General features: G+C 38.7%; 1 protein-coding gene and 1 long non-coding RNA gene across 2 annotated transcripts in view; one reads left to right on the plus strand and one right to left on the minus strand.

Annotated features, from left to right (window-relative positions):
• LOC127047620 (uncharacterized) overlaps positions 1-7,201 on the plus strand; it is a 47,240-nt gene extending 40,039 nt beyond the window's left edge. Inside the window, exon 5 of the long non-coding RNA XR_007773420.1 lies at positions 4,768-7,201. This is a non-coding gene — a long non-coding RNA (uncharacterized LOC127047620). The remainder of the gene's footprint in view (positions 1-4,767) is intronic.
• RIOK2 (RIO kinase 2) lies at positions 47-26,556 on the minus strand. Its single transcript, XM_050945829.1, has 10 exons — positions 26,337-26,556; positions 24,699-24,837; positions 22,564-22,680; positions 20,979-21,154; positions 14,366-14,454; positions 12,260-12,451; positions 11,571-11,663; positions 9,672-10,205; positions 8,246-8,342; positions 47-332 (listed from the first exon to the last, which is right to left on the minus strand). The coding sequence occupies exons 1-10, from the start codon at positions 26,400-26,402 to the stop codon at positions 171-173; spliced, it is 1,665 nt and encodes a 554-aa protein (XP_050801786.1). The 5' UTR covers positions 26,403-26,556; the 3' UTR covers positions 47-170.
• Between the last annotated feature and the right edge of the window lie 1,102 nt (positions 26,557-27,658).

The raw sequence follows: 27,658 nt of genomic DNA on the forward strand, positions 1-27,658 counted from the left end.
CAATCATAGGTTTTACAGTTTCAAACTACAAAACAAAAGGACAAGGTTACAACAGCAAGAATGAAATTTATTGACTACAGATATAAACATTTCAATTTCCAAAAAAAGCAAGTATGTAATCTATGCATCATGGATAAAAATACTAATACTCCGTTGGAAGTTATAATGCATTAGCCCCAGAAACTAGCAGCATCCAAACTTGACTTAATATTGAACATATTTTCTCGACGCTGTTTGGTATAAACATTTGCCTCTCCTTTCTGTAACCGTCGTCTCAGAGCAGCTTTCTGCTGTTTAGTCAGTTGACGTTTTATCTTCTGTTTCACCAGTTCCTAAAAATAAACACAACCACATGCATCAGTATTGTTTGTTTGACATACAACATTAAGGACATACTAGTTTATATTTACACAGTGCTTTCTCATCCAAAAGGGCTTTATGCACAGATAAAAAAAGATGAAGTTTGGTGCCTGGAGACTTGTCCCTTTTTAAATGAAAAAAGTTACCTTGTGGATATTGTAAGTCCTTGGTACTTTATTTGGCTTGTGGCTATATTTTATGGCACTTTTTTAAAAAGTACTGTCTGCAGAAGTGATTTGAAATTCTTCCTTCAGTTGCTCCCCTGCAAAAAGGCAATTTATCTAACATTTTAGGGTATACGCTCTTATAAAAGAAGACATAGTCCCTGCCCTGTGGGTCTGTGTGTCCTGCGCAGCCTCAAACACAGATGGTCACTTGAACAGCAACAGTAACTGCCATTTACATAAGCAGGCAGTAGTTTTCTAGTGCTTTCATACATACCATCCACAATTTATTCATGCTAGGTCCTACTTGCCATCATTATGGCAATAGCTGCACATAAAAAAAAAAATCAAACCACAGCTCAGTAGATTTTGGCTGCCGATTGCTCTGTAGTGGAGAACATACACAATTCAACTAACTCATTTCACTTAATTCCTCAGAATGAACTAACTAGAAAGGGACTTAGATCCTGATTAAGGGGACTAAAACAGTTAATTGATGTTGGGAGAAGAGTTAAAGAAGTTGCAATATTTGAAAAATCATGCCTGAGCAAGTAATTGACGGATGTTTTAGCAGTATATTGCAGCCTGTTCTCCTTTGACACATCATAATGCATCTTCCTCCTTACCCAGTTTGACACAAACCACAGCTGTGGCTGCTTCTGTTGGGATAACTTGCAGGAGGCAAGCTTCATACATCTCATCAAAACAAAAATCAATCTTTCATAAAAACAAAACATCCTCCCATATTAGCCTAAACTTCAGTGAAAGGCAGACATGAACTAAGAATAAACCATGTTCTTAGGCACAGGGCTAAAAGACTGACCAGTTGAAAACAAAAAAAAAACAAAGCCAAAGGGCAGGTCTATACTACCCCTTATGTTGATATAACTTATGTCACTCACTGGTGTGAAAAAGCCACCTAGGAGTGACACAAGTTATCCTAAGCGCTGTTCACATTAGTGCTATGTCAGTGTGGAATGCTCTCCTGCCAACATACAGCCTCTTCACCAGATGTGCTGCTGCTGTGCCAATGTAACACTTCTCGTGTAGACTAACCTCAAAACAAAACCCCCACAGCAACTCAAGTAGTACAGAAGTCGAGGTCCCAAAAGCACCATCAACCTGATTGTGTTGCACATATGGTATGTTCTGTTCCTGTTAAATGTGTAACGGAAACTATTTTTATTGTAAAATATACTCCATAAAATGCATAGAGTGTAAAATGTAGCTGAGTTAGTGTTGTTACTGTAACTTTAGTTTTTGCATTTCCTAATTTAGGGCTGTTATGACACTATAAGAGAGCAATTAAGGTAAAGAGTCAGACCGCATTGTGGCTTGAGAGAGAGAAAACAGCCTCTACCGATCACTTATTACCCGGCCTGTGCGTGTGGGTGGGGAATGTCACAGCCTTGTCTTTCATCCCCTTAACATGCAAGCCAGCAGAAATGAGCTAGCACAGAGAGAAGTAAGCTGCTACTGCTACAGGACTGGCACAAAATTACTTCCATTGTGATTTTCACTGTTTAATCCAAAAATTACATTTTCATTTAATTTACCCAAATTATTTTATAAACCAAAAACAGCCTGCAGTTGAAGCCTAAACTTTTTTCAACCTCAGCATTATATAAAAGAATGCAAGGGCTCTTCTACAATGCAGCTCTACATGAAGGGGGGGGGGGGGGGGGAGGAGGTGTGGGGAAAACAAAGCATGAAAAATAAAAAAAACCCCTCACTTTCTACCCTCAGCACTGAAACACAAAATTAGTTGGTCCACCTGGCCCAGCATCCTGTCTTTTGACAGTGGCCAGTGCCAGATACTTCAGAGGGAATGAATAGACAAGGGCAATTTATTGAGTCGATCCATCCCCCATCATGTAGTCCCACCTTCTGGCAGTCAGAGGTTAAGAGACACCCAGGGTTGCATCCCTGACCATCTAACAACCATTGATGGACCTCTTCTCCATGAACTCAAATTTTTTTTTTTTTAACCACAGTTATACTTTTGGCCTTCACAATGTTCCAAGTCCCACAGGTTGACTGTGTGTTGTGTGAAGATGTACTTTCTTTTATTTGTTTTTAAAGCTGCTATTAATTTCAATAGGTAACCTCTGGTTCTTGTGTTATTTAAAGGGGTAAACATCTCTTTATTCACTTTCTCCACACCATTCATGATTTTACAGACCTCGATCATATCCCCTCAGTCTCTTTTCCACACTGAACAGCAAGTCTTTTTAATTTCTCTTCATATAGAAGCTGTTCCATACTCCAATCATTTTTGTTGGGAGGTCTCTGCACTTTTTTCCAATTTTAATACACTTTTTTTCAGAAGTGACCAGAACTGCAAACAGGACTCAAGGTGTGGGGAAACTATTGATTTATATAATGGCATTATGATAGTTTCCTGTCTTATCTATCCATTCCGAATAGTTCCTAACATTGTTCGCTTTTTTGACTGCTGATGCACATTGAGCGGGTGTTTTCAGAAAACTAATCACAATGATGCCAAGATTTTTTTCTTGAGTGGTAACAGCTAATTTAGATGTGATAATTTTATATTGTCAGGATTGTTTTCCAATGCGCATTACATCTGCCATTTTGTTGCCCATCATCCAGTTTTGTAACTCTTCTATAGCACAAGAGAGATTTGCCAGGGTAGCTTGTGTGCAGGAAATGAACTTCAGAGGATACCCCCTTCTCAACCCAACCCTTACATGCTAAGTGACCCTTATTTCCCTGGCTATTTAGGGCACTTAGCCTCAAGATATTTTGGGGTGGGGGGGGAGAGGAAGCTGCAGTTCACATTCAAAAAATTCTAAATATAAATAGGGACAAAATTGTTTAGTTATTGTTTCCTCACACTTGACTCTTTTTTGTGTGTGCAAACAATTCCATTTAACATTTTGTAGCTTGGAGAAATTTGAAAGTAACTTCTACCCCTTGTCGTTCAAAATAGTACAGAGTTTTTTCTGGCAACACGTACGCAAACCAGCTGGAGAACTTTTGCAGCATTAACACAAAAAAAGCAAAAGCACATCAAATTTTAAAAAGTAGATTACACATGAAAAACTATTTACTGTCATACAGAGACATCAAACATTTTCCACTGAATGTGGAAGAGAGTGTCTCCTCTTGCAGGTCAATGTTGAAATGAGTAATTACGCCTGATGTGAGCTACCCAGGTCCATGGAAACTTTTCTCCTGCTGGTTTATAAGTACCAACATCCAACAAGAAGCAACAGAGTCCTGTGGCACCTTAAAGACTAACAGATGTATCGGAGAATAAGCTTTTGTGGGTGAATGCCCACTTTGTCAAATGTACCCATGAAAGCTTATGCACCAATATCTGTTAGTCTTTAAGGTGTCACAGGACTCTTTGCTGCTTTTTACAGATCCAGACTAACATGGCTACCCCTCTGATACTCAACATCCAACAAATGAATTGTAACATCACATCTACTTCTCCTGCCTCTTCTCAATACCAGCTTCTTATAGAATTGGTTCTTGAACTAAGCATAATAAAACAGAACTGAAGCTGCAGTTTGTAAATGGAAATACCTGGTCAGATACATCCAATACTACCGAGATGCTGCTTCTTTGAATATTAACCTTCCACAGTCTCCTCTGACAAAAACCAGAAAAGATGACAAAGGTCCACAAATTCCTATCATGCAGCAATTGCAAGAAGTTAGTAACGTGGGATATGCCAACCTGATCCTAACAATTCATGCTTAAGTGATCCAGGCAGATGGGAAACAGGGGACCCTATCACCCTCACAGACCCTACCACTAGGGAAAAATTCTTCTCAGACTGAAGTGCATATACCAGCCTACATGCCCTGAGCAAGTAAATCTCAGTCTTTTCTTCATAATCATGCTACGGGTGGATGACTAGGTTGAATGCATTGGACTGAATAGATCAAAGCTTTATTTTAAAATTTTGCAAAATCCAGTTTTCCTCTGGTGGCTCATTTTGAATAAATCCTTAGTCAAGTTTGAGAGAGTACGGTAAGATGCCCACATAGTCTCCACATCAAAATAATGTTTTTAGCCTAAAATAGCTTGGATTTTCTATAGCTGATCAACTTAGTATCTCTTTTCTGGACATTCTTCAACATTGGTACATATTATATGCTGTACTGTTTATATATAATTCCTGATGCTATATACAAATTACATATACATAAATATAACCTATTTTAACATAGCTACAAAACCCACACAGAGCACTCTTATTATTCCACAGATACAACTCATCTGGGCCTGCTGATTTATTAGAGTTCCTGCTTTTGCAAGCACAATGGTAATGTACTTCCATGAAGACATGTAGCTTTTTTGGAAAGCCACAACCACATTAAGGTCGCTGCTGCCACCAAGTGGTTTTTCAATCTCAAATCTGTAATTTCTTCTGTCTGGATTCAGTAGTGCATCCCTCTTTTTGGAATCCTACCTGCAAAATTGCATTCATTTCTAAGAATTTAAAGACTGTGCCTGTAATGTTGTCAGTCCATCCCTTCTGCCAGGGGATTCCTGGACTATCACAGGAGTCATAGCTGCCTGTTAGCACATGGTTCTAATCCTGAAGTTCCTTCTAGCACTGACAATAGGATTTCAATAAAAAGGTAACAATTCTTACTCCAGGCTACTATTATGCATATAAATAAAAATTCATTCTTAATCCTTTTAAGTTCTGGAAAATACTTTTTGGCTAGAATTACTCCAATAAATACACCCAACATACAAAATTAATCCATCATATACATAAATGGATAAATATACTAAAAAAAACAGGCAAATGCTCTGGAAATAATACAACAACTTGAAAACATCAGTTAATAGGAGGAAAAAATTCACTTATGTTCTTCAAACAAGTGAAGTCCTTCATACACAAGCTACAATCTATCAAGAATGAAAGCCTACCAAAATAATTATGATAGTTATATATTAGTTGGTAAACAAAACATTCCTAGGATATGTGCCCTTATTATGTGATATAAAATACTCTGCAACAATCATCTGGACATTTTGATTCATGAAATATGCCATGTATGGATAAAGGTACATTTCTAAAAGCGTGCAGAGAATCTGCAGAGTTTGTTTCCTATTCCTATTTGCAAATGACACCATCTCACTTGGTTTACAAAGGAAAGCATCTATAGCAACAACAGATTTTAACTCATAGTAAGGTTATTTTACTAGTGAAGTGTTCAGCAGAAATTACCGAATTATTTCTTCATCTGGTGCAGCAGAAGGTATGTTAACTTGTACAGAGTATTAGCCATCCTTTCCTTCAGGGAGCTTTCTAAAATGAGCTTGCATTTATTTAAAGTATGACAGAAGGAGCCAGCATAGCTATTTTGTGTGTGTGTGTGTGTGTGTGTCTCTGAGGTATTAAATACAGCTATAAAAATTCTCTCTTCAGAGTGTCAAATTTACACTACTGAAGTGGTTTAATGCTAAAGTTTTAGGGAAAGGTGCTGAAGAAATTTCTAGGAAGAGAGGAGGTGGGTAGGTCACATTGCCTCAACTTATTTTAAATGTACTTCTCACTTTACTTCCCAAACCATTTTTTGTTTTTTTAAGTTTGACAAGCAATGGAAGGGAACAAACTGACTGTATGTTAGATAGTTAGACTACCAACATATAGATTTGTGGTTGCTTTACATGTAAAAGAGTTCATATTATTCCTGGGGGAATTCTGCACATCTGCAGACATGCAGAATTCTTCTGTGTCACATAATTTTGTATTTTCCCGCATAAAATGCATTTTGCCTAAGAAGTGCTGCAGTTCTGCCTTTTGCCCGCTTGAGGCCGCTGTGGCACCAGAACACCAGCTGCATGAACGCGGATGGCCGTTCTAGTGCCACAATGGTCTCTGGTTGGGGGGCAAAAGGCAGAACTGCAGCACTTCTGGGGCAAAATGCATTTTCTGCAGGGGGCGGGGGGGATTCTATGCCCAATGCTGCAGAATTGACCCAAGGAGTAGAAGTTCATCATAGCACCCTGTCCGCAGAGCCAAGTTCGGACAGAGTGGAGCACACAGGGCTGTTGCGAGGGGGGGGGAGGAGAGGGAGAAAGGAGGGTGGTCCACAGACTGGGGTTCAGAATGGCCAGTGGCAGAGAGAGACTGAGGCATGGACTCAGGAGCTAGTGGGGTGACAATGTTGAGCCTGGGGATGGGGGATGCATAGACCCATGGGGATGAGGAGTGTGGGGACGGGCAGATGTGCTTGACCTCATGGGAGAGACTTGGGGTCAGCCAGGGGCTGCATGGGAAGGCTTCCTAACCCTCCAACAACCCCCCTTCCCTCCTCCCTAAAAAAACAACAACCTCTTTTCCACCCACCTCCAGGTTCACTCCTTCCCTCCTCCTCAGCTCCTCTGTTACCTCAACTCCCCCAAGCCTTTGCACTACTTCTGACAGGGGCAGGAAATCCAGTTCTGTATTGTAATTTAAATGAATTACTCAAAGTTCTACATTAATATGCCTATAAGGAATCTATTAGTCAAAAAACCACTATCCACAATCTTTTTTTTTTGAGGTCTGTATTGTTACAGACATACTCACTGAAAGATATTTTGCAATAAAGTACCAAAATAATTGAAACTTGCACAATTATATTGTGTTATTTTGACAAAGCAAATAAGCATACTTATGCAGAATTTTCAGATACTGTGTGCACAATTTTTAATTTTTGGCACAGAATTCCCCCAGGAGTATCATATGTTGGAGTTGAACTTAAGTTGTCGGACATCTAACTGGCAGCTGCAACCAAAGATGAGCACAGCCTGGTGGCAAACAAATCTTTGGGAACTATTAGAGATCTAATCATTACCATTTTTTGGGGGGGGGGGGAGGAGGGAAGAGAAGAAGGGTTAACATGATTACTTAAAATGGTATTAGCTGGCCCAGTTTTCTCCTCCTTTCCCTGGACATCCCAGGAAAGAGCCATTATTCATTCCAGGTACATGTCACACTTCAAATTCAAAAGTTTAATAGGGAGATTAGAAAGTACACAGGATGCAGGCAATGCCATTTCATACATAAGCTATAAAAAAGCCTGCTGGCACTCGGAATGGGTGGCAACGTTCATCCCAGAGAGTGAACACACTATCTTTTATGCTTTTGATCTCCACTGGCAGAGACTGCAAATTTAGGAGTATGCTGCCAAGACAACACAAAAAAAATCATACAAATAAGGCCTATAAGTTTGTGTATTTTCACTTGTGCCAGACAACAATCTAAAATTCCTCTCTGCTGAAAAATGTATGATGCTAGAAGAAACAAGCCTACAAGAGCATCATGCTTTCTCCTTAGATCACAAGGTTGCTAGAGGCAAAAAGAAAAAAAGCACAACTACTCTTTTGAATTCTGAAGAGCACAATTCCTCTTTAAATAGCAGATATGGTTAAAGTTACATCAACCAAGGAAATATGAAACAATTCACACACTTTGGAGCTAAGGTTTCAGGCTTTCTGAAGACAAAATTGCTTTAGTTTACCTTCATTTTAAATGTTTTTTTTTTTTTTTAAACAAAAAAAACTTAGATTCTGGAACACAATTCCATGATCATGGAATCACAGAAGACACCAGAATCTGATAACACTAATTTGGACTGACCCACAAGTTACAGTTGAAAGACAGTTTTAACAACAAAACATTGACATCTTAGAATTTTAAAAATCTACAGAGGTAAACTAGAAAGCATGTATACACTAGTTACCTGAGGAATTGTTGAACAGCTCCCAAAACTGCCAGTGGAGGTGGTACTTAAGGTTCTCATTCTGTGTTCATTGATGTGAATCATACTTTCTTTGTCTCTACAATATATAAATTGGATTATTTCATCTGGCAAAAAGACAAGACAAATATCCTTTGGCTACAATCCACCATATTCTAATAATTTTTATCGATACAGTCTAAATTTCCAACACAATATTTGCATAACAAGGAAAAAACTTACATTTTGCAATATTAACTTCACTTCAACTTGACAGGTGTTTTATAACCTCTAAAGATTTTCAGATCTTATTTGTAAGATGATACAATGACCAACCTTAAATGCCAGAAGTGTTCTAAAAAACTAAGTGACAGTGATATTTTATATTTATGCTCAGTCAATGATCTCCATTTCAAATTTGCTAAGTTTACATATAAAAAAATAAACAAGCCAAATAAAAACCAAAATCAAGCAGGCTTGCTTCTTGTATCACTGTATTGGCTTTGCAATGCCAACAATACTAAAACTTGTCTGTCAGCAAAGTAAACCAATATGACATGTAGCAGAATGATGTTTTCACTACAACACTACTTTCATTCCCGACATGCCAAAGAAAAAACCCTAACAAACCATGATGGCAACATTTCCTAACTTTAAAAGTGACACATGCGATATCTATGTTTCTAATTCCCTCGCTAGTAAAGCACATTACGTAAGTTAAATATTAAGTTTTCCTGATGTCTATGCCATGCTGTCCAGGCAACAAATCATTTAATTCAAAACTGACTGGGTGGGCTGTGGATGGGAAGAGGAAAAGGGGCTACTGATTGGTGTACTCATTCCATTACATGTCCGCCCATCTCTAGGGGCTAGGATAGAGGTAATTATGATCTCTAAACAGGACAGGCAAGGAACTGATAGTCAGAACAACAAATAGCTAAGATATTATGATTGGATCTCAGGGGATTTGTGCTCCACAGCTAACTAGAATAACTGCACTTCAAGAAACGTTGTTTAAATTACAAACTGCACCATACAAATAATTGTGGAGTAGTATTTTAACACCACAAAACCCTTTTTCATTGGTATAAACAGTTTAAATATTCAGTAGAAAAGTGTACACTAGCTATAGAAGATAAGTGGAACTAAACTCAGACACCCAAGTCTAGTTATTACATTTTGTACTCTGGGGCAAGACAACTGATCTGTCACACTAGAAAATGTATAAACGTAATACTAATCAATAGGTTACCTAACATCTGGTCAAAAGGAAAGTAGCGTATGTTCACTCTAAGATTAGAAATATATTTTCAATTTAAGCAGGGGTGGCTGAACAGCAGTGCATGCTGAACTACTTGAAAGAGGTTCATTTACTGAAAAGGAGAAAAAAAAATGGAAGCCTTCCAAAACAGTCAATATGAATCTATACCTGAAAGGCCTGAATTCTCTGTTTAATGTTGACAAGTCAACCAGACCAGGGCATTCATCTTCATACTCTTTGTCAGCCAGGTCTTCTCCTTGACCTATATGATCTTCAATTTTGGTGGTATTTTCAGTTCTCTTTTCATCCCCAGAAAAATCAATTGCAGAACTCTCTGCATTATTACTAGCTTTCCCTGCAATTATTTGCCCTTCAACTTTTTCGAGAGCATGGCTGAACTCAGTCATATCTAAACTTTCTGTTTTTTTACTACTGTCAGCTATATCAACTTCTTTACTGCTATCCACCAAAACTTTAGAGGATTTGCTTTCAGCGGCATCTTCCAATTCATCTGTGAAATTTATTTTGTTTTCTTCTGTGGTATACAAATTTACTTTCCCATCGAGATCATCTACAAGTGGTGTAAAAACTGTTTTATAATCTTCCTCATCAGGACCTGCTGGGTAAAGCAGTTCATCATCCTCCTGCATTTCTTTTGTGTAGCCACTGGCGGCAATCTCTATGTCAAGAGAGCACTCTCTCCTGGAGAAGATAAGAAGATTGATTTAATATGTTGAGGGGAAACAGTTTGTTTATGCTTCAATTTAGTAATTTTAATTTTTTAAGAAATGACTACCAGCGTGCACTATCATTTAACTGCCAGCATTAAAGGACTATCAAAGGTATATAATTCTGCTACCCTTACACATGCTGAGTAGAACCTTACATAAATAAGACAGTCTCATTGAACTTAATATGAGTACAAAAGACAGAATATGGCCAATAAAAGTACAATGTCATTTGTGTAAGAAATTACCACATGCTCAGATGATGATTTCAGCATTTACAGCTATGACTGTACAATGTCCGTACACTTCCGCTGAAGTGTAATTATAATTTAATGTTGACTTAAGTGTATTATACTATATTACATAATCTAGAAGCACTAATTCTGCACTTATCAAAAAAAGTTATATATTTTGCATGTTCTGGTTAAAATGTGGTTCCCTTCTGAAAAGTGACTGAAAGAACCTGGTAGAGTTTATTATTTCCAATATTGCCTAGATCAAATGTACTCACAACGGTTTTGTGTTAACTTTCAAAAAAAAAGACATGAAATTTGAAAAAGCAAATTTCCATTTGAAAACTTTGGAACTTAGAAAACAACTCTGCCTTGCCTATCATCAGCAGTACAGAGACCAACAGCTCACTCTTTCAAAGCAGCGTTGTTCTAAGTGGAATAAAAATGTACTTTGAAGTGAACTGATCTGTTGAATAACAGGTGTCATTTTTATACAGTTGTTTTCAAAACAGAACTATATTTCAGTGATTTTCATTATCTGAGTCCTGAAAAATGTGTTCTTTAGAAAAGCAGTGACCATGACTTACTTTCTTGAAAAACCTCCACTCCGAATGAATCCACATAAAAGAATGCCCCACAAGTGCAATAATTGGGCTGAGGGGTAAGAAAAATACTGTTCTGTATTATTGTGGCATCTCTTAGCAGTGTGTCCTGGAGGACCATTTGGATCAGGTCTTGGAAGAGCCCTCTTCTAAGCTACAAGAACACAGGCATTACTGGTTTCCTGATGGTAGTAAAATGTAAAATGGGAGTGAAGTTTCAGGATGTCACCTACAATGATTTTGGGTGGACTGAGCACTGACATTTCTGATATTAAGAATCAAGAAAATCCTATATTAAAATGAAAAGGAAAAAAAAGAGCTGGAAGGCTGTCCTCCCAGTTCTCCAGCAAAAGACTTCATGGAGGCCATTAAACAAACAGCATACAACTGAAAACCAGTTGTCAACATTTTGGCCAGTGTTCTCATAATATAAAACTTGTACAGAGAGCACTCTGTCATCTTTACTGATCAATATCAGACTCCTAATCAAGTTACATTTCTCACCTGATATCCTGGAAGGTTGGGAAAAGTTCACTTTCATAGCTGAAACGCTTCTTAAAAAAGTCTCTAATACATTTAACATCTCTGTCAAAATACCTGGAAAAATAAAGGATTGTTTTACACAGAATTAAAGTTGAGAGCGACAAGCATTTTGGTATACTTCTAAACATCTCAAGTTCTACTTCATATCTGTTACTGTCATAGCTCCAATAGCTTCTGTGTATTAATCATTCCACATAAGCACATCTTAATTTTTTTCTGAATTTTAGAAAATGAGGTATTCTTCCAGCTTTGTCAAACTTCATTTTCTATTAGCCAGATTTGTTCTGGAAAGGAAATCCCCGTTGTCTTTTTTTCCACTTTACTAAACAGTGATTAAGCTACCACATAGCTGAAAAACAGAAAACCCAAAAGACACACAAATGAACCACACAGTATCAAGTAAGTTTGACCTGGCTTCCTGAGAACATCTGCAAGAACCAAATCATACGTCCACTCTAAATTTTGACATTTATGTCTGTGGATAAATAAAACTGAGTATATTTTTGCGGCACTATTCATTGTACGAGATGACACTGCTAGAAGACCGTTAAGAGTGGATACATAAGAATGAATAATCAGTGCTAATAAATTACAATAATCTGAAATGGCCAAACTGATTTTGAAAATGCTGTGAGAGACTGAATATATACCATTCAGCATTTGGATGAGATGTTGACACCATCTGTGGGAAATCAATCATGGTAACCTGGTCCTTGCTGTCCAATAAGAGATTGAATTCATTGAAATCTCCATGAATCAAACCATGGTTGGCAAGTTTTACAATTAGTTCCATTAATTCACTATACACAGATGCAGGATCTTCTATTTGATGCACTTGGCACCTAAAAACATTAAAAAAAAAATCTAAACTATTAAGGGTGTAAGAAAATAAAAAGTTAAAGCAAAAACCACAATTCCATTGCAAATTAAACCCCACCCGTCTTCACATTTGGCACTCTTTGGCTGACTTCTTATGAGACCTAAGAATAACTGAGTATGGAAAATAAACTTTTTTTTTTTTATCCTTTATAGTATTTTCTCCAGAGCAGAATTACAAAATAATGATGGAGAAAAGTGGTAAAGCTTGTAGTGTTGATGTCATGCATTACCTGTTGTGGAATTAAAGATAAACTGTCCATCAGTAGCACCTTTCACTGCACTAAATTCACTTCATAAGGGGGGGGGGTGAGAAGTGCTGAAAATCTGAAAGGAATTTTCTTTTCATTACTATTCAATTATTTTAAATTTTGGTTTTGATTCCTTTTTGATTAAACAGCTCACTTCAGATGCCTACCTTATGTTAGAACAGGGGTTGGCAACCTTTCAGAAGTGGTGTGCCGAGTCTTCATTTATTCACTCTAATTTAAGGTTTTGTGTGCCAGTAATACACTTTAACCTTTTTAGAAGGTCTCTTTCTATAAGTCTATAATATATAACTAAACTATTGTTGTATGTAAAGTAAATAAGGTTTTTAAAATGTTTAAGAAGCTTCATTTAAAATTAAATTAAAATGCAGAGACCCCCAGACTGGTGGCCAGGACCCAGTCAGTATGAGTGTCACTGAAAATCAGCTCACGTGCTGCCTTCGGCATACGTGCCATAGGTTGCCTACCTCTGTGTTAGAATGTGACCTGGTTTGCTCTAAAACTACAGTTGATTTACTTTAGATACTAGGACACGTATAAAGGTCGCATCCACTACCAAATTGGCCTTATGCGTTTAGCTGTGCAAACAAATCAAATCAACTTTTCAAATGTAAACTTTAAAAATATTTTTAATGTTTTAAAAATCATTTTGTCAGATAATGCAAAATGACTTAATGATTAAATACAACATGACCGCTCCTGACTGAAGATTACCTGCCTCCAGCACTATTGCTGTAACACAAAAATCTGTATGTAAAAAAGAAAAAAGATTTCTTTCTGAATTTGAAAGTGGTGAGTAGGAACTTTAGAGTCAATTACAAGAACAAGGGAGCATGAACTGAAGCCAAAGAAAGACTATACAGTAACATGAACGACACTTCTCACAGTATGCAGTTGTCACAGAGAGTAAGCTGCCCTGTTGCAGTCTTTGGTGAACTGCATAAACAGTTTGAAGAAAAGAAAAAATCATCTCATCAGGTGTAACTGCTAAAACAAGAAGTGACCCTAAAGAGACTTCATAGTCGTTAGCCATTCTATAGTGTCCAATATCAAATTGAAATGCAGTTTCAGTGGGATTTACTAAAATACTTAAAGCTGCAATCATTAAAAAAGCTAGATGATGAGAAATACTTCTGCTTTGTACAAAATTCTGCACTTCTGAATCTCTTCATCAGGATAGTGGCATTACTTGTGATACTTGCCAGCACTGTTCAACCACTGTTTGAGGTTTTTAAACAGTTACCAAACTGTTTGAATTCCTTTTTACTGGATAAAGGAACAGTACACTTTGTATGGGGAAGGAAGAAAGGAGCGGAGCATAACTGGAATTCCCCTCCCAACTAATCTGGATTCGAAGGGTGCTCTGTTACTATAGTCAGGCTGGGCTACAGAGTATCAATCGACTCTATGGAGAATGGTGGGCCACTGTTAGCTCTTATCTGACTTAAAAAGAATAGTCATTGTCTAATGCATAAATATTCAGCTATCATTTTACTTACACTACTGAATCAGAGTGCCTCTGAGCAAGTACCTCAATTAAGATTTCCAAAATCATAGTTACTGTATTCAATTTAGTCTTAAATGGGAGTTCGTGTTTCAATTAATACTTACAGAGGGTAACCACTAATAAGTTCCATAACTACTGCATGTCTATTGTAGTCAAATGGTTTTGGAACAGGAAATTTTCGATCATGCAAAGCCTGGAAAGAGACAATGTGTTAGAAGGTTAGTGCTACTGGATACCAAGGCAAACAAGCAAGTTCTCATATGTTGTTAAATTGTAAACGCTTAGTGACAGAGCATATGTATTCCTATTGATGTACAGCACCTAGCATGTTTTGGGCAGCACCATAATACAACTTAGAACAAAAAGATTAATGTGTCCCATAAACTAGACATTTTGACACATCAAATAATTGAGTAAAATGATTTATAGATCATAAGGCCACAAGGTACCACTGTGATCATCTAGTTTGACCTCCTGTATAAACACAGGCTATAGGACTTCCCTAAATTAATTTCTGTTTGAACTAGGGCATCTCTTTCGGAAAATATACATTCTTGATTTTAAAATTTCCAGTGAGGGAGAATCCACCAAAACCATTGGTGAATTATTGCAGTGGATAATTATTCTCATCATTAAAAATTTGTGCATTATTTCCAGTCTGAATTTGTCTAGCTTCAACTTCCAGCCATTGGATCATGTTATACCTTTCTCTGCTAGATTAAAGAGCCCACAGTCAAATATTTGTTCCCTATCTAGATACTAATAGACTCATCAAGTCACCCCTTAACCGTCTCTGTTAGACTCAAAGAGCTTGATATATTTAGCTTAACACTATAACATACTTTCCAATCCTTTAATTGTTCTTATGGCTCTTCTCTGAACCCTCCTCCAATTATTCTGTTCAAGAAGAACGTAGAGTACTATATTTAAATATTTTAAATACATTTTCAACTATACTGGCTGCAGTTACAACACAGAATACAAAGTGTACAGTGCACACTTTCCAAATATTTGTTATTCAAAATAAATATACTGTAAAAAACAAAAGAAATAGTATTTTTAAATTCACCTAATACAAGTATTATAGTGCAATCTCTTTATCATGAAAGTTGAACTTACAATGTAGAATTATGTACAAAAAAACCTGCATTCAAAAATAAAACAAAGTCCAATCAGTCCTACTTCTTCAGCCAATTGCTCAGCCAAACAAGTTTGTTTACATTTGCAGAAAATAAGACTCCTGCTTCTTGTTTACAATATCACCTGAAAATGAGAACTGTTTTTTGCATGGCACTGTTGGAGCTGGCGTCGCAAGATATTTACATGCCAGATGCACTAAGATTCATATGTTCTTTTATGCTTAACCACCATTCCAGAGGACATGCATCCATGCTGATGATGGGTTCTGCTCAATAATGATCCAAAGCAATGCGGACCAATGCATGTTCATTTTCATCATTTAAGTCAGATGCCACCAGCAGAAGGTTGATTTTCTTTTTTGGTGGTTTGGGTTCTGCAGTTTCTGAAAGTGTTCTTAAAATGAACAACATATGTGTTGGGTCATCATCAGAGACAACCATAACATGAAATATATGGCAGAATGCGGGTAAAACAGAGCAGGAGACGTACAATTCTCCCCCAAAGAGTTCAGTCACAAATTTAATTAACAACAACAAAAAAAAAACCACAAGCATCATCAGCATGGAAGCATGTCCTCTGGAATGATGGCCGAAGCACGAAGATGCGTATGAATCTTTAGCACATCAGGCACGTAAATATCTTGCAACGCCAGCTACAACAGTGCCATGTGAATGCCTGTTCTCACTTTCAGGTGACGTAATTAAGAAGTGGGCAGCATTATCCCCTGTAAATGTAAACAAACTTGTTTCTCTTAGTGATTGGCTGAACAAGAAGTAGGACTGATTGGACTTGTAGGCTCTAAAGTTTTACATTGTTTTGTTTTTGAGTGCAGTTATAAATGTAGTTTTTTGGTTACATCAGTTGCACTTTCACGATAAAGAGACTGCACTATAGTACTTGCATGAAGTGAATTGAAAAATACTATTTCTTTTGTTTATTTTTACAGTGCAAATATTTGTAATAAATATTATAAAGCACTGTACATTTTTTATTCTGTGTTGTAACTGAATTAGATATTTGAAAATATAGAAAAACATCCAAAATATTTAATACATTTCAATTGGTATTCTATTGTTTAACAGTGCAATTAATCACGATTAATCTTTTAAACCGCAATTAATTTTTTCAAGTTAATCACGTGAGTTAACTGCGATTGACACCCTATTCTCGACAGAACTGGTTACAGTATTCCAGCAGTGAGCGCACCACTCCAAATATAGCAGTAATATAGTCTCCCTACTTCTCCTCAATATTCCCAGGATTAAATTAGCCCTTTTGGTCACAATATTGTACCCAGAGCTCATGTTCAGCTGATTATTCACTATGATCCTTGAGCCTTGTACAGATGTACTGTTTCCCAGAAGACTGTCATCCTGTAACTTTATGTAGATATGAGTGACTATTTAGCCATATTAAAGCACATATTGTTTCCCTGGACCAAGTGATCCAGATCACTCTGTATCTGTGACTTTTTCTTTCCATTATTTATCACTCCCGCAATCTTTGTGCCATCTGAAAACTTCAGTGATGATTTTATGTTTTATCTCAGATCATTGATAAAAATGTCAAATAGCATAAGGCCAAAAGTTACGTGATAGCAGAATTTTCATTATGAAGACCAGAGCCTGGGATACTGCTGTATGAGGACGGAAATGGCAAAGTTCAGATTCCAGATCTGAAATTCTGTACATGTAATATCACCTTGTTTATAGTCCCACTGTCCTGGGTCTGGAGAAAACTGGAGATGTAACAAGGAGAACAAAATGGAATCAGATCTGGTCTGGTGGCCCGCACAAACAGCAGCAGATAACTGGAGGATGCTGTGTCAAGAACTAAACACATCCCACATTTTAAGTTTTTGCCAATTCCATTCTGACTGGCTAATCTAATTCTTTCTGCATTTCCATAAATACAGAAGTTCACTGTCCTGAATAATGAAGCTTCATCATAACCACATTATAGACAAATGGGGGAAGATCATAACTGTGGCACTACTGTTAGTCTTTTTAGATGCAAACTCAATTGATGCACACAATTCCATCACAAGTTCATTTTATACCCCTATATATTCTGTTGCCTAAAATGCATTGCACAACCAATGAGATTTCACTACCACATAGTTCACAGTAATATAAAAATAAATAATTTAAGATGGATTTATTTTTAAATTTCCATATTTCTTCCTGTTCTGGGCACAAACTGAAACCCCTGCAGACTTTCTCCCAGTACATTCTAAATGTGTATGTGTATTGCTGGCGGCAGCAGCAGGCAGGGAAATACACAGGAGGAGAGGGAAACCAGCAAGAGATCTGGGTTTGGGGTTTTTGGTTAAATTAGGAAAATTAACATTTCAGAGAAAAACAAACAGCAATATCATTAGGGAATCTAATGCCAAATTCTGTCTATATTTCTGTGAACATTTACTGCTGGGGGAATTGTGCACCAATGTACATGCGCAGAATTCATATGTCCCACAGAATTTTGTTTCCCCCCCAGTCCCCGAAAATATATTCTGCCAAGAAGTGCTGCAGTTCTGCCTTTTGCCCACCAGAGGCCACTGTGGCATCCAATAACATGAATGTAGCAGGCTGTTCTGGTGGGTAAAAGCACTTTTTTCCTTTATAAATGGAATCAAGTACAGTACTTGATAAATAAATAAGACTTTAAATAATAATTTCTTTAAAGTAATTCTTGTTGCTACTTAAAAGTTAGTTTTGACTTCCTGAAATTAAGTGCATCAAAGCCTTCCAAACCAGTTTATAACTACAAATGTATCTAATTTAGAGGAAACTAATTAATTATTTTCTAGGCGCTTACAGCATCCACAAAGCATTTATCTAAAAGTTTGCAATGCAATGTTGCTGAACAGCTGTGCAGAGAAAAAAATCCTGGTAGTTAATCTGGTAATTTTCAACTATATTATATAAATATAATTTTCTAATACTCTCTCTTAAGTTTTGGAATTTATCTATATTCTTTAAAGCATTTGACAAAAATATGGAATTCAGACTAAGCAGAAATATATATCAGGGGACTGAAGTCCTGGTTTCTGAATAGTGCACACCACTTCCTCTGAAGACACCAGTGCTTCAATTGAGAATGAAAGAGTGCACTTATGGGAACGGCAAAGACTGAAAATTTAGGCAAAAACCAAAAACGGGGTAAGAGTAGTTTCAGGTAGCATCCCTGCCCAAGTGTCTGCCAATAATTGGGGATGTACAGTAATATATATAAATATATATATGTTAAGCAAACCTACACAAAGAATAAACTGACTATACAGAAGAAAAAGTAGAACTGGCTACATACACAATGTTCTCAAGTCCTCAAAAGTAAAAAGCCTGATTTTTGCCCCCCCATAAATAATCTTGTAAGGCCCCATGCGTCTAGAACCCAGGCCTACAGAACTCCCAGGCAGTTGACATCTCCAGGCTGCCACACAGCAGCAGCTGGAACCAACTTGCACTCTACTTCCCATGACCCACTATGGACACAGACCATGGGAAGTTCCATCTCAAGGGTTAGAAAGACCCCATGGCTCCTGATTGACTCCCTGTCTTTTATAAGCCCAAGGGGCATTCCAGAAAGTGTCCAGACAACAGCACGGATCTTCTGTAGCTGCCATGACCATTCTAGCTCCTTGCTCCTGAATTCCTGGCTTGACCTTGGCTTGATTTGGACTTCAGACTCTGATCTTTGGTATTGACCCTGGCCTGGATCTGACTACAAACTCCATGGGTACTCCTAGCTTCAGGTTGGCCCCTGACTACCCTTGTTAGAATCTTGACAATCTGAGGTGGTGTTTGCAAAAATAGCAGTTAAAAAATTTCTGCAAGAAATGTGATTCAGCTCAGCTGAGTGACCAACAACAAACTCAGAACACTGTTTCTTTTATCACAAACTCATTCATAAATCCAACCAAAAATGCAGAGATCTGTTGTTTAGAACAAACTAACTTAAATGATTGTATCTTTAAGCACTGTATTCCAGTGTATTTTGAGAACATATTAAAATATACTGTTATCGTTGCATTCTTGCCTTCAGATGCAGTTAAGTTTTATAACACAGAATTCTGTCATCCCACTAATCGAATTCCCCCTGTTGAGAGCCATACTGCTTACTAGTCACACTGGAGAAACAATACATAAAAAAGAAATAACTATTATTCCTTTGCTGGTTTTAAGGCCTACTCTCAAGTGACTAAGTGCTTTTTTTCAATTAGACAAGAAAAAAAAATCACTAATCAAATCTGTCAGAGTACAGCACAAAGATTCTACTGTCTATTGAACTTAATTCCAACAGTCATTAATTTCTAGAAAACTGCACTCAACTACACACTGCAGCAACTCAGGAAGAGGACATAACATTAATGGGATATTGCTACATTCAAATAGGAAATGAAAATAAAGGCAAGGGACTATATAAACAGACACCAAATGACTGTGATAAAATGACTCAGTGGGGCGGGAGAGAGAGAACTGGAATTCCCTAGCTGCTGGAGATGAAGACAAAGGCAAGTCTTCCCACTTTTAGAACAACATGGCTACGTAGGAAGGTATTTCTTTGCATTTCTAAAACATGCTTAAAGATTAATATAAATGGAAGTAGCTGGCTTACCATCATATTAAGGTATGTCAAGGATTCTCAAATGGGGGTCACAAGGTTATTACATGGGGGGGTCATGAGCTGTCAGCCTCCACCCCAACCTCGCTTTGCCTCTAGCATTTATAATGGTGTTAAATATATAAAAAATGTTCTTAATTTATGGGGGAGGGGGCAAGGGGGTCGCACGCCAAGGACTGCTATGTGAAAGGGGTCGCCAGTACAAAAGTTTGAGAACCACTGTATTATGCGATAAACAACATGTAAAGTTACCCTATGGTTAAAGAGAATTTTATGTATAAAAGAAATCATGAGATGCATATTAAATTCTTATGTGGAACATCATGTTTCAGAAGCCAGACTATTTTGCTATAGCTTCACTGCCACTGTCAAATCTTGTATATTAAAGTAGTACACATTAGGGATTCCATGTATGATACACACCCTGCAACTTTAAATCTGGGGTTAGAAACATGTATACAAATCCTGTTTATATTGCAAATGTGAATCACATAAGAGGGGATCTGAAAAGCACCTTGCATCACCACCATTTCCACTGTATTACAGCACTGATGACTAATGCTGCGAGTCTTTCACGGAGGTCACAGATTCTGTGACTCTCTAGGACCTACATGACTTCTGCAGCCATGGGTGTGACTGACCCCAGGGCCTACTGAACAGCTGAGGCGGCTCCAGGGCCAGCTACATTGGCTGCTGTTAGGGCCGCCCCCCTGGAGTAGCAGGGGTGTGCCACCCATTCCCTGCCCCCCAGAACAACAGCTGTGGGAGACCCCTCCAGCACCTACGTTTTCCCAGATGTATTTATATAGCACAAGTCAGACAGGTAAGAGGCCGTGACCTTGTTTATTGCCTGTGACCTCTCCAGGACTTTTACTAAAAATACCCATGACTAAATGGTAGCCTTACCGATGACACATTTTGGACATCAACAGTTACATTTATGATTTAAAATACCTTCATGTAGGCAAATTCTTTCATGGCAGCCAGGCGGGACAAATAAAGCCATGACATTTTGTGTCTGTGCTTATGGTAGTCACGTTTGTTTTTTAGATTACGAAAGGAGGTTCTCCCAAGCCTATGCAGCTTTAATGCAAGCTGTTGCTCCTCTTCATTTAGAACAATATAAATATCTGTAAAACATAAGAAATAATTACATTTATCTGAGAGAATGTGCCAAATAGATAAAACATTTGTGAAGTGACTAACTTTCCATGCCACTTTTTGCTTGATTACTACTTATACGATTGCAAAAAGCAAACATATTGCAGAAGAATCAGCAAAATTACCAATGACAGCACACCACCTGTATATCTGAAAAATGAATGTTCTATTAGTCCTAAAGTTCCTCAAAAAGCTCACTAATTCATTAGTTTTTATTTTGGTATGACCTGTGTCAGTGTGATAATGAGTAGTTGACACTACTGTCTGTTTCTGCTTCTTACTCCCAAGCTTTGTAAACAGTCCTCCTTGACATAACAAGACACTGGCACAATACAACAGCTCCAGATGAAGGGATAAATTACAGTGGCTAAGGAACTTTCTTAGGTCGGTCTTCAACAAGGAAGTTAGGTATTTGTGTACATGCCCAAAAGTGCTCCTAATGTAGTACAAACGTTTCCAGTACTGTTGGGAACATACCTCAATAATGGGAACAAGTTTCTATAATGCTTCTAGTTGCTCTGATTCACTGTGCACCAGTGCAGCAGGAAAATCGGACACTGCACCTACAGAGATGTACTTGGTCCTTACAAGTCAGTAATGCAATGCTCTTCCTTATCCTTCAGTGACAGTTCTATGCTAAGTCATCTAACAACATACCTCACAATCTCACTGCATTCCATCAAGGCTAAGTGCAACCAAGGTAGTACTCTGCTAATTTACTGTGCCATAGTATCCCATCTCATCTGAGAACTGCTGAAGCTGCCCCATTTTACTCAAAATAGGGTGCTAAGTTGGAATACATTGAATTGTTTGCAAATGTTTGCATGCTTAGATCTAGTGTCTGTCCTTAGTATAGAAGGAATTCTGAAAAAAATATATCCTAATCACGTGCAATTTTTCTTTATTAATACATAACAGAAGAATAGAAAGAACACTATATAGAAGGAGCTTTGTATCAAAATGAAGGGTGAAATCATAGCTCCTCTGAAGTCAAAGGCAAAATTCCCATTGACTTCAATCTATTCAGAATTTCACCTGTTTCTCAAAGTTCTTCACAAGATCTTAAAACAAACAGTTCAAATAAATAAAAATTTATCAAAAGTAATACAAATGCCATCTAACTATCATTTCAAATGACTACTCAAGTATTAGGAAGAGTGGCCAAAGTGAAAGGAAAATTCTAGTCATTCAAGTAAAGAAAAATTCAAATTTTGCTGATGGCATTGTATGGCATTTCAAACAGAATGACAATGTAGTTCAAGTTTCTGATAAATTAGTGAACTATTTAGCCAGATGAAACTTTACTGGATTACTTGTGACAAGTCCAATATTCAATATAACAGCTATATTTGTTTAAAAAAATATTTTTTAAAATTACCTGATTCTTTGCCAACACCCATCTGGTTTCCAACAGAGTTGACAACTTGTCGAGATGATAGAGTTTTCAAGGCAAGGTAATCATACCCTCCGTTAGTTAATCGGTAGCCCTGGACAGCTGAAAAATATAAGAGAGAAAATTGCGTGAATGTTTAGCACACACCACCATTAGAATCTCTCTTTTTTAAGCCTTGTTACGGTAGTGTGTCAAAAGTCTCAACTTCAACTGCTCCATTCTAGTCAAGTAAAATTTCCTAAAATGTTGACTCTGAGATGCCAGCTAAATGAAACCAGTGGAGAACAATGCACTCACATGAAGATATTGGGGTGGCTGGAAGGAAGCAAAAATGGTGAGAAAGAAAAAAGGGAATGAAGGGTGATAACTAAAGAGAGGGTGACAGTAAAGAATACAGGGTGAAGGATTCCAGGACTTTCTTATACATAATGAAGTGATGGCAAATTTTATATTTTTGTAGTATAAATAGGGGATGTCAAGAAAAAATGCTTTGTTAACTGCTTACATATCCACAAGAGAATTATGGATTTACAATATATAAGACAATGAGATAACGGCTACAAAAGACAGGATTTCCTTTGAACCTGGATAAACATTTGCTGATTGTATTGTTAAAAATACTCAGTGTTTAACGTTTTATGTGCAGCAAACATTAGCTAGCTAATAAAAAAAAATTATCTCACTCACATTTTTGATTGCTTTGCTCTGTAAAAACACAAGTACACAAAGTATAACAGCAAGACATGAACATATACAGAGTGTTTGTCATTGTCACTGAAAAACCAAAGATCAGATGCTCCAGAGAACAGAACTTATGGAAAGATCAATCAGTACTTAAGTAACTCACATAACTTGGTGAAATTGTTGGCAGAATGGAATCTTGTTATAGAGATGCAGTCAAACTACTTCATCAGATCTGTGTTAAGGTTTTTAAAGAGACTATGAATGTTAATTTTTCCAAAAGGAACACACTCTAATATTTCCACATCAATTCTTTTTTGACAAATGAATTTTAAATTTCTTTCAAAAAAAAAAAAAATCTAAAGATTCAGAATTCTATTTATCAAAACCAAAAGCTTTCTCAGATACATCAAGCATTACAAATAATCATCACACATTAATATATTTCATTCTTATTATGGTAGGTCCTAATCCTACAAGACTTACACACATGCTTAAATTTATGCATTCTGAATTACCCTACTTAAATTGAGGGGTCTACTGAGAGTGTGTAATGATAAGCATGTGCATAATTTTTTCTGCAGGACTGGGACATTACTGTTCTGTATATATTTAGTGCTCTGAATGTTCTGAATAATATTAGTATTATGCAGGCATCTTAGCAGCCCCATCATAAAATTGTGCAGAGATTTGCACTTAAATTAGACTGAAACCTGACATTATACATCCTGTAGACTGAATTAACGTCTGGTCTACATCTAAAAGTTTTACCTATGTAACAATTTCTGTCAGGGATCTGATTTTTTTTTTTAAAACCAGAATAGTTATACTGGTAAAAGCTCTAGTGTGGATGCATTTATACTGGTATAAAGAAAACATGCCAGTATAGTTATTCTCTTTCCAGTATGGAGAAGCTATACCAATATAAAGCACCTTTATACCAATATAGTTAAAACAGTATAATCCCCTTTGTGCTTCTATCACTTTTCAGTGTAGACAAGACTTCACTCTCCTCCTATGGCAAAACCTCTCTTAGCCATGATAGGCAGTCCCCAGACTAGAGGTTCTCAAACTTCATTGTCACCGCACTGACAACAAAAATTACTATATGACCCAAGGAGGCCGGGGGGGGGGGGGAGACCAAAGCCTGAGCCCGCTCAATCGCTGCCACCCTGGGGTTTTGCATTTCAATGTAATTGTGAAGAAATAAATGTGTGCACATTGGATGACTGTACTAGAATGGACAGGGAGTTTACTGTGGAGTTGCTCAGTCTAAGCATGTTTAGGCATTATGTTTAGGTGACAAGGCATTTGAACAGATGCAAATGTTGTCTTCACTGATAATTTCTCTGATTTTTAACAGTTGCATTGACAGGAAATGCACTTGAGCAACTTTAAGTCAAAAGTAACTATGATTTTCATGGGGGATTCATACTCACTTTTAGTTCGTTCATAAGCTAGGAGTTTGTGTTTCACTAACTCTCTCAGAATTTTGTTACATCCTCCATGCTTCAGGCTGGCTATGGAGGCAATCAAGCTAGCAGGGACTATTTCATGATTCTTCATACCCATTTCCACCTGAAATAATAAATGAAAGACATACATGAATCCTCCAATTAGACAAGGAAATAACAGTTCCCTACATCAAGCCTAAACTTACTTTCCATACATACATTGACACAAACATATTGTACTGCACAAAGTTTCTTTAATCTAACTCAGCCTTTACATTTGTTTGCTTGACTAGCAGTATTGACGAGTTGTTTGAAAAAAATCTATAATGCAAATGGAGAATCTCTTCTTTAGGGAATGTAACATAAAGCCTCTAATATATGTAAGGCTTCAGAAGTTTAACAGAAACCTACTGTCCTAGCCAGAAAACAAACTATGAACTAGAGCCCAATATGAGGGATGTATAGATAGAGCGCAGGACAAAAGGAGTGCTGGATTTCTCAGTAGGATAATCCCTATGGGATCATGACCTCAGTTCTAAACCTTTCTGTTGCTTACTTGGTACAGCAAATAATATGTTAAATGCCAGGCTTCCTGTAAGCTTCAATGTCCTGCTCCTGTTGGGAATTCAGAGCAGTAGCCAAGAGTCACCTGGAAGCTACAGAACTTACGGGTCAGCAAAATTGCTTTGTTTCTCACACACGACAATGATGGGTGCAATATAAAGATTCAGACACACAGATCTATGTTACATTTTTTGGAAGATTTCCCACTGTTCTACTACCACTTCAATTGTACAGATGGTAACACTGGTAAGAGTGCCAGAGTAGATAAGTATCAGAGAGGTAGCTGTGTTAGTCTGGATCTGTAAAAGCAGCAAAGAATCCTGTGGCACCTTATAGACTAACAGACGTTTTGGAGCATGAGCTTTCCTGGGTGCATAAGAGTAGATAAGACATAGATGGTCACTGGCATTTTGAGCACATGCGTAGACCTGCTCTAAAAGGATTAGATTATGCAGTGGTTAGAGCATCAGCAGCCACCAAGAGGCATGTCTATTTTAGCATGCCCACTATTACTATCACAGGTAGAGCTGAAACGATATGAAATTCTTATGGGGAAAAGGCCCAATGTTGACACCCCCATACTTCAGTAAGTGACTGGAAATCCAGCTCTGCTTAACCAGGTAATGAGTGCCTTTCATCGGAAACAATTCCAAAGCCTTTAAAGTCGCTTCAAAGACCGAATCACAGCTGCACTTGGGATGGAACATAGCAGCTGCAGCAGCACCACCACACAACAACGTACATCAGTGCATCCAACCAAACCCTTTACATGGCCTGTCTGACATAGCCGGGGGAATCCAATTAGCAGCAAGTAGCTACACGAGCTTGAATTTAACACCCCCCGCACTCACTGGTCGCCAGGGGTGACGTCTGAACGGAGCCAGGTCACCTCACTCCCGTGCCACCCTAGGTGAGCAGTGACTAGCTCCATGCTCTGAACTTCCATCGCTACCGATAGCACCAGCCCCACCTCCCGCAGAGGCCCGGCCTCCCCGCCAAGCACCGACCCTGCCGCACTCTCTCCCGCTGTCTCGCGGCCCGGCCCGGCTGCCTCCTTACCGCCGTCAGGACTCTGAAGTGGTCGCGGGAGAGGTAGCGGAGCATCACCACGTTCAGCCGGCCCATGGTCTCGCCCTGCTCCCCCCGAGCCACCAGACAGACAAGTGGTACTTGCCGGGGCTACAAGGAGCCGAGTACCGGAACCCCGTATCCTAGTTCTACCGCTGTGCGCGTGCGCAACCGCTGGGACGCGCAGAAGATGGCGTTACTTCCGCCAACCTGTGCATGTCAGGTCCTAGTAGCTGCATAAACATTGATATTCCTGATCGGATATATGTCCGCGTAACCTTGCGACAGATCCATCGTAGAATACCCGTTCTCTAGGGTTGCTTTTATGGAGCCAGGCTGAATTAACTGATTCTCTTTCGCTCTGGGTTGTTTTACCATGAGTCGTATATCTATCTGCCAGGATCGGCTGCCTTGGAGAAGCGTCCTTCTGCGAAATACAGAGCAGCAACTCGTTTCTCGAAGCCGAGGCTCGGCTCAGTCCCAGCGCCTGCCCACAGCGCGGGCAATGAACTCCTGAGGCCGCCCCCGCGGACACCTGCCGCCGACAAGGATAACTTACAAAGTGACACCCTCAACTGACGGCCACAGTGGCAATGCAACTGCGCCTGCGCCCCCAGGATAGTGTGCGGCTACTGCGCCTGAGCGCTGGGTTTCGAGAGACGAGTGGGCGGGCGGGTGCCCAGTGGGCTATCGCGCGTGGGGTGGAGGGTGAGGGCAGGACCCTACATTTCCAAGTGCGCATGCGCGACGGGGCTCTGAGGCGATCCGACGAGCAAGGAGCTGGATGTAGAGGGATCCGTCCAGCCCTGTTCCCGGGCGCCAGCGTCTCTCGGGCCTGGTAACGGGGCCGCCGCGCCGAACTGTGGGTGTCGCTCCGCGTCCCGTGTCGACCCTGGTCTCCGTGTTATCCGAGCCCGTGTCAGATACGTGGTTGCTCTGGAGCAGCGTCGGCCTGCACTGCGCTTGTCCCGTGCTGGGATTGCCAGAAACTACTCTCAGCTCAAGTTTGCTGAGCTAGTGATGTCAACAAACTCCTCGTTTGCAGCAGCTTTCCCTGCGTGGGCATGCGTGTGACTTGCGTAACCTGCTTTTAGCTTAAACTTTACTTATTCTTTATAAAAGTTATTAGTGTGCCTTGGGTCGATGTACCATCTGAATTGATTAAATGAGCCATTTCCCCATCTAGTCAGCCAACAGAGGAGCATCCAGGCAGTCCTGCTCCACAGGGCTGTTATATATCTTGCAGGTGAATTTCTCAAACAGTTGCTGTTTTAGTTGAAAGTTCCTACAGTGCTTCCGCCTCCATTGCAAGC

This window comes from Gopherus flavomarginatus, chromosome 3, assembly GCF_025201925.1.
Source record: "Gopherus flavomarginatus isolate rGopFla2 chromosome 3, rGopFla2.mat.asm, whole genome shotgun sequence".
NCBI classification, from domain to species: Eukaryota; Metazoa; Chordata; order Testudines; family Testudinidae; genus Gopherus; species Gopherus flavomarginatus.